The sequence below is a fragment of the Mesitornis unicolor genome, unplaced genomic scaffold, assembly GCF_000695765.1.
Source record: "Mesitornis unicolor isolate BGI_N332 unplaced genomic scaffold, ASM69576v1 scaffold32519, whole genome shotgun sequence".
Taxonomy (NCBI): domain Eukaryota; kingdom Metazoa; phylum Chordata; class Aves; order Mesitornithiformes; family Mesitornithidae; genus Mesitornis; species Mesitornis unicolor.
This window is the reverse complement of record NW_010208481.1, coordinates 1-8632: the sequence shown is the minus strand read 5'-3', so window position 1 is coordinate 8632 and position 8632 is coordinate 1. Positions and strand designations below refer to the sequence as shown.

General features: G+C 37.6%; 1 protein-coding gene across 1 annotated transcript in view; it reads left to right on the top strand.

Annotated features, from left to right (window-relative positions):
* LOC104546998 (transmembrane protein 182-like) overlaps positions 1-7197 on the top strand; it is a 10556-nt gene extending 3359 nt beyond the window's left edge. Inside the window, 2 exon segments of the mRNA XM_010192534.1 lie at positions 7024-7163; positions 7165-7197. Coding sequence (XP_010190836.1) covers positions 7024-7163; positions 7165-7197 — 173 coding nt within the window.
* Positions 7198-8632: the final 1435 nt, after the last annotated feature.

The window sequence follows — 8632 nt, the reverse complement described above, 5'->3', positions numbered from 1 at the left end:
TCCTGCTATATAAATAGATACATTTGGATTGCTTTTGAGCTTATTAAAACTGAAGAGGGTTTTTTATGCCTCCAGTTCATTTTCAGCATCCAAGCTGAGTTATTTACTAAGGCAAGTATGCTTGTTGAAGAACCTTTCACAACTTTTTATGAAGAAGGTTATGTCATTGTCTCTTCTGTTAGTTGAAAACTTGTTTCTCCTTTAGTCTAGCTTGATAGTCCTGCCCATGATTCTTGGCAAATACGTTTTTAAAACTTTGCTGCGACTGTAGTTGCTAAATTAAGAAATACTAGAAGGTTATCCTCTTCCTTTTGATTCACAGTGGAGGAAATGCTTCTCTGTAAAAGCCATTGGCAAAAGCCCTCAGTTTGATTTAATGAAGAACAAGTTTTCATCAACTGTTTGTACATCCAGCTGGCTGCATCTAATACCTTACATAAACTAAACATAGAACAGAAGGGCACTACCTTTGACGTTATTGTCCCTTTTTTGGTTCTGCTGCATGGCTCATAGCTTTCTCAACGCTTCTGGGGATAAAAAATAAACCTCCCACACAGGTTTATCACTATGTTTTTATTGAGTCCTTCAAGTCTTATTTTAATTAGGAGTGGATAAGAAGAAATATTTTGACATCTGAAAAATACTTAGTTTGTTCTTTCATAGAAAAACAGCTGAATAAAAAGCTTTAAACTTCATTAGAAAAATCAAACGTATGTGCAACGCATTTTTCTAAAAATCTCTAACTTTCTGTTAACAGAACTGCTAATTTCAGAGCACTCAAAAACACGACTTCTTTTACAAAATGTGTAGCTTAAGAGACACTGAGACCTTATCGGGGGGATTTGGATTTAGCTGCAGACCCTCATGGAAACACAAGTGTGGTTTGCTGATGGAATGCCATGTTATATCCAGTTAGAAGGGCTCAGGCAAAGATATGGTTCCTGAGGAACATTAAATCTCTGATGATTTTTGAGTTAAGCGACTGGACCAAGTTTTTTGTTGACGTAATTCCTTTGGCTTTAGTATCATTAGGAATTAGGCTCAGAGCTTCTCTGGGTTAGAATTCAAAAAAGGCTCAATCTATCCCCTCTTAGCTTATTTACATATTTTTGTATGTTGGTTTTATGACGTTTGTGTGATAGTTCCCATTTGAATGCATGTTTTAATGTCTCAGATTTCTTTTCATCATTACTCTCAGATGCATGATCAGTTTTGAAGAGGTTAGATAGCATTGCTTTAAAATGGCAGTTTTCTGTGTCTTTTGATCACAGTTATAATGCTTTTGTTCATTCACTGGTTTTGTTAAATATCTTGGTGGAGTGGGGAGGACTTCATGTACCTGAAGTATAAGGTGTGGTCCACAGCTGTGCTAACCATCATTTATGCTTAATGCACTTAAAGAAATTCGCAGGCCATGTCATTTATCTTAACCTGAAATAGGCTTCTAAATTAACTCAGGGGCAGCCTGACTCTGGTGACTTTCAGTGATGGTACAGTGGTTTACATTGACAGCTACTATAGTGTGCAGCTATGAAGTAGACTTAGACAGCACCTCACTGTTTTGCCAGCACATTCATTTATATGATGATTCACAAACATGTGCAACAAAATACAAGCTAGGAATAAAAAGAAATAAAATAAATATCCCATACAATAAAAGTGCCAGAGTAGTGACCTGTACTTTCTAAAATAAACACACATGTGTATATTCATAATCAGACTGGTTATCCCGTCAGGCTATTTTGAAAACATAATAATATAGTACTAAAATAATAATTCATTCTTAGCTAGAATAATGCATGGTATCATGTAATTAGATTACTTAACACTGACACTTAACACTGACAATCACACTTTTATAAAACTCTCTTTTACTACAGGACAATGCTAGGTCTGTTTTTGAAAAATGTTCAATGTCCTTACTCATATAAGTAGTCCCATTGTCTATAGTGAGATTATTCCTATCAAAAAGAAATGCAAAATCTAGCACTTAGTCCAGTCATTCATTTTATTTTTGTTGGGTTTTACTTTGGCTGGAAATAAACAATAGTTCCTTAGCTGTTGAAAATTGCCTCAGTGCCTTCTGAAGCTAAATTGGAAGACATTTAATGGGGTTGTGCTGACCCATTAGTTTAATACTCTGATTTGTAGCTGCTAGTACTTTTTTCCTGACCATTAGTGTCTTATTTGTCCAGTACAGGGCGCATTGCCAGCATTTGAAGTAGTGCCTAATATAATGTAGAATACAGAGTGTTTATAGGACTGAAGCAAAATTCTGGTTCAGCAACTATTACATCTGAAATGGTGGGATCAAATTTATTGGCAGGTTTGTTTCTGGGTTGAAATAAACCTAAAGTAATTTAGAAAATATCAGCAGTGAAATCTGAAAATAAAAATTATACAGTGAAATGTTAGCAGTAGTCTACTTCTAGGGCAGAAAATGCAGTTATGTAGTATAGTCACATAATTGCCCATAAGAGATTGTAATACAGTACATTTACTAAGGGAGAACTCCCCCAGCCACCAAGCAGTGATAAAGCAAGAAATATTTAAAAAAACCACAGTGTATTCATACTGTGAATATTGTATTTGTTTTACTTTCAAGCTTATTAAAAAATATTATTACTACTAAGGGATAGTAAAGAGTACTGAGTGAAACTGAGAAAAGTTTTTCAAGGTTTGCTGTGTTGCCAGGTATTTCTCCTGTGCTGTTGATGAGATCTATGATCCCATTTACAGTTGTTTATCTGCAGAGACGGTACTCCTGATTTAGAGCAGTTCGGGCACTTCATCTTTCTTGGTATTTTATATTATGTGTGGCATTCTGATACCTCTTGTCAAAAGCAATTTGATGTCTCTTGTCTTAAACAGAGAAGTAAAAAAGTCATATTCTAAAGCACAATCCACACTCAGATCACAGGGAAGGTTGACTTTAGGATGTGGGCTTGTGGCTGAAAATTCAAGGCAGCTTTTCCAAGTAATTTTGTCATTACTATCCTTAGTAATGTTTATGCAACACTCACATGCTTCAGAAAGTTTTTCAGCTTTGTAGGGCTTAATAATTCATGTTAGATATTGAATTCAGTATTAAGTGGCTGGGTTGGTGGGGGTTTTTTTGATAGGCCATAGAAAATGTATGGGCTAATGGCTGAGATTCAGTTGAAGTCAGCAAGGGCAATAACGTGTGGTATGGTTTCATGAGGTTGGTGTTAACATCTCTGGTTGTAGGTGGGTGTCACATTGTGTCACTAGCTAACCTGTTCCCGAAAAACCCATTGCAGAGCTTCTGAGGTGAGCACAGCTACTATATAGCAAGCATGCATTGTAGGTGACACAGCTGTGCAACTGTCAAATATATTATTGCTTCTCTTTAATATTGTGTGCCAGTAACATCTTGAAATATGAATCTGTGGCTTCAGTTTATAATCAATGCCGGGATCGACTGTAATGTGAAAGAGAGCTTTTGATAATTTTCAGCCCTTTCTCTAAAATTTGGCTCCTTACTCAAAACCAGATACTACTTCTAGTTTTCAAATGATGCAGAAGTCTCCAGAGGAATCTAAATTAGGATCTTTAGGGAGAAAAGCAAGAAGCAGGGGAAAATTACAGGTCGTGCAATTTTGGAGGAATGTACTGCAGCTATAACGTTCCCCTAGTACACTGGCCGAACAGTGCAGAGCTCAAAGAGAAGCATACTGTGTGTACTCCTGTTTTCCTCTAAGTACTATTTTATTTTTAGGCCTGTCTGTCACTGCCAAAGCAAATGTTGTACCCGCTGAAGGGGCAGCTTACCAAGGCAAGTTACAGAACCTTCTGTTTAGCGCTCTTGCAACACAGAGCTATGGTATCTGAGATTAACACTGCAGATAGATTTACCTCGGACTCTGCAGTAGCATTTGTACTTTATTTCCTCTGCTGTCGGAAATACTTGGAATAATGCATGTACTTGAGGTAGCTCACTCAAATGTATCTGTGAAGTACCTTGCAGAGGCAAGGGTACTCCTTGTCATCTGATCCAGCACATGGACTCTCTTATGAACTGCCTCAGTGAGACTTGAAATGGTGCAAACATTTCTTAGCACCTTGTATAGGTACACTGAACCATTATTTCTTGAAACAAGCTGCTTGGATCACAGTGTCATCACTTTTCATGGGATTTAAGGAAGCATAATGCAAATCAGCATCTTCTGTTGCTTTTTAGCTCTCATGGTTCACCTCAATCAGACCAGTAAAGCCTTTAATTTGAAGAGTAAGTTCACTCTTACGTAGTTTTAATTTCAGCCAGCTCTTTTGTGTTTATCTATAGGTGTCAGCTAAGCTAAATGACAGCAGTAGGGCTGTATTGTAATTTTAAATGATCAGCCCTGTGGGAGCTGATCTTGCCCATCTAGGTAAAGAAGATGGGAAATGTGGTCTGAGCAAAAATTATTCGAGTGTGAAATAAGTGAAGTCTTGGCAGAATGTTGGCTGCTTTATAACTTCCTTACTAAAGAAAAAGTCTAAATGCTCTTCAGATGTTTCCTCAGACCTGTGCCTCAAAGCATCCTAATGGCTTAGTGTTTTGCAGATTAGAGGGATTAATCTTTCACATGAAAAGCTGCTGGTTTGGGAACATTGGAGACTTTTTACTTGTCAACTCTACTCTGTTTTCTTGTTGACATTTGATGACAGAGTTAGCTGGCTAAAAAAGTAGATTGTCAGAATTTATCCATGGTTTTCTAGAGTAAGTAATTATTTCTAGAGAAATAGAATGGAAGCTCATTTCAGGTAATAGCTGGGTCAAATAAGTATTTCACATTTAAAGCATAAAATAGTTATACTGTTAGAGCAGAGAAACAGCTTTTCTCTTGTATAGTTATCGAGAGTTTTAACAAATTTTCATCAGTAACATTTGTACTCCTTTTGTGTTCAGTTTCCAGGAATATTTGACCAAATCAAGCTTTTCTGGTAAAATCAGACTTCAAAACTTCCTGTATGAAGAGTAGATAATGAAACTGTATACTAATTTTGTAATGCTGGAGAAGCTTGTGTCCTCATCCATTCAGAAAATAGAAATACTCCTGTATGACTTAGGTGACTGACCATAATGATATTGAAGAAAGCTTTTTCAAGGTCCATTTTGGCCAATGTGTCCTATTATGTAGCATGACTTTGAAGTACCTTGGGCCATCCATGTAAAAGAGCTGGGTGGTTATAAACTGATTTAGCGGTATTACGTTTTAAATGAGGAAGTAATGTCGCATGGACTTGGGGACGGCGATGAAGCTTAGCTAAGTAGCCCCGTGAGTAAAATAATATGGAATTGCTTCAGAGACCCAAGACTGAAGGACTTGAGAGATTTACCTTTCTAGGTCTCCATTCACTGTCCATTTGCTTTAAGTGAATCATTTAACTATGTGTTTAGCTTTAAACAGGTGCTTAAATCCCATAAGAGGTGGAGTACTTAAAGCAGAACACACACTTAACTGCTTTCCTGAGCCACAGCCTTATTTCTTACCTACTATTTCTACATTATTTTGTTTATGTGGAAAGAATACTTGTATTGGATATGAACTAAAACACAGTCTTAACCCTTCTGACAGCTACTTTCAGACACATTCATCCTTCACATGCCCAAATCTGCTGATCAGTGTGGCAGAAAATTATGTCTTTGAATGTTTGCCTGAATTAAAAAGGATATCATTTAAAAAGCGTGGCTAATGTGATGCAATGAACGTGATCTAGCTAATACATTTACAAGGCTGATAGAAGCAAGGTGGTGTATACTTTAACACGAGTTAAGCTGGAGAACTTAAAAACTAAAGATTTTTGGAACACATTAGTAGGACACAGGAGCTGATAATGTCTAGTGCACCTTCAGATTTCAGATGAGAGCAAACCTGAATTATTCCAGAATAGCTGGCTTTAACAAGCTCTGTGAATTTGAAACTTTCAGGATATGAATGAGTATAATAGTTGCTTAGTTGTGTTTTGCCATAACAGTAAGTAGGTGCTGCCAGATGATAAGTGGCAGTTTCTTTTGTGACTCACTTTTTCTGACTTGCCAGCTGGCTTATATGCTTTCCCTCAGTTGGGTGGAAATGTTTTTCACTGACTGAATTGTCAGTGCTTCAAGATTTTCAGATCTGACGATGGAGATCTTTGCAACTCATAATTTTACTAATGGGTTGTGTTAATGTACCAATTTTTAAATTCATGGGAGAAATTTATGTCACTCTTGTAGCATTTGTAAAATGATGACTTTGTTAAATGGATGTGCAATTAACCAGCTAAAAAGTAATTGTTAGAAAGACTCTTTTGGCCAGAGTATGTCACAAAACTCTCGGCTCATTTATCACCAGCTGCATCCATTCATTCAGCACTGCTTGGCACTAACAGGGGCTTCTGAAACATCACATTTTAAATTTAATAAAATGGGAAGAGCTTTAGAGCAGGAATAGGCCAGTTTAAAATACTTAACTGTTGTTCAGAAAACTGCTTTACTTTTTTTTTTTAGTTTCTCCTTTCTCTTGCTTTAGATTTCCTTCTATTGTATATGTGAGGAGAATTATCCAGTTGTAAATTGTAGAGAATTTATGGATTGCTATTGGTGATATGGTCTGAGCACTAAGAATGTTAAGATCTTACAGCTCTCTGATTCTCCCAGACAATTCTGGTGAAACAATTGCATCTTGTCAGTCCAATCATTTATCCCAGAGGATCCTTGCTGCAGCTTTGGAGTAGCATTTTATGAAGAGCATAATTTTGGCCAAGTTGCTGTCGTACATATCACTTAAATATTAAGCAGATGGATTTCACTCATGGTAACTTACAACCATTTTTCCATGATCACAAGATAAGGACTGGCATTCAAACCTAATTTGGTCCACATGATAGATATGCAAAATAGAATGAATGCTTTGTTTGTTAATAAGGTCATATGAAAAAAGAAGAGGAAAAGGAAAATCTTCATTAGCCAGATATGTCACTTGTTTAAGTTCTAAAAAGTGTTGTATTCCTTTTTTCCTTCTTCCTTTTCTCCAGTTTATCGAGGTTTCTGGACAGTTCTTATGCTCCTGGGAGTGCTCACTATTGTGATGGCTAGTTTCTTCATCATCTGTGCAGCTCCTTTTGCCAGCCACATTCTGTACAAAGCAGGAGGAGGCTTTTTCATCATTGCTGGTGGGTATACTGTTTGCTCAGTCAATTAAAGAATAGAAAGGATGTGGTACTTCTTCCATTTTCTGTGACCAAAAATTATATTAATCATGGTTAAAAGACAGAAAAAGCACATGCTTCTGTTCTTTGGCTTGTGGAGTGCCTGCCTTGGAGAAAATTCTTTCCACAGTCAATAAGCTACTCTAAAAGCTACTTTTGGATTAAGATAAAAAAAATCCAGGGCAAATCATGAAATTACACTGCAATTTCAATCTACTTTTTTAGCAGGATAAAGAATCCATATTTATGGATTCTGCCTTATAGTATTCTCAAGGGCTTAAGCTAAGGAGTGGGGTTTTTTTAATCAGTGACAAAAAAAGGTGATTACGGTGAGCAAATTCACGTGACCAGTATAAGAAAAATGTTTTGGATGTGATTGGAGTACACAAAATAGTTGTCACATATGAGTAAGTGGGAGCTCTAAACCTCTGTAAATGAAAGATAACAAATAACTGAATTCCCTCCTTCCTCCTAACCCACATGTACTATGGAGAATGCACCCTCCCAGGATTCAGCTGATAAGGGCAGCTCTCTGGGACACTATTCTGTTAACCTTGAAAAGTCTGGGGAGATGTCGCACTGCTGTGTAAGATACAGTTGTGTATGGTGTAAATGACAATAAGTGCTCAATTGCTGTTCTCCTTTGTATAAATCCTGGTAAGAGGCAGCTCTGTCAGAGCAGGATTGTGTTACGGGGTAGAGCCACTCGTGTCACTACTACCAAAAAGCCTGGGGCTCTCATTCTGCTTCTGTTACTGACCTACTGACCTTGCTTTTTCAGCACTGCATACAAAGCTAGTGATCTTCATTCCCTTTTAAAGGACCCCAGTGATATCTGGGAAGTATTTTATAATATTTTTGCTGATAAAGCTCCTGCATACTTCAGTATCTCCCTTTCACCAAGGGGGTCTCAAACTGGTCTCAGTTTTCCAGATATGATGTCACAGGTGCTGCGTAAAGGGAAATAATGGTATTTTCAAACTGGATGACTACGTTCGTGCTAATGCAGCTCTGTATGAGTTTAACTTTCATTTCTGCCAGACCTGCTTGAATTCTTGCACACTGAGAGAGACCATTCTTGTGCTTCAAGGAAGTTGCATGTGAGGAACAACCTGTTCTTCTGGGCCCCTTTGCCCTTCAGGGCAGCCTTTGTCCTTCAGGGCAGTGTCCCTTGGGATCCTGCAGACAAGTTCCCCGAACAGGCTGAAGCCTGTTCTTCTGAAATTCTGGGCCAAACGTCTACCAAACGTAGCCATTTCATGGCCATTATAAGCACAGCTGACACCATCTATCATATTCCTGACCAGTTTTTCCTTATTTGTCAGTAGGAGGTCCAGCAAAGCACTTCTATTAGTTGGTCTGTTCCACACCTGTTTCAAAAAGTTATCTTTTTTGAAAGATAGGAAAGGAAAGTTTATAGATCATGGAAGGAGGG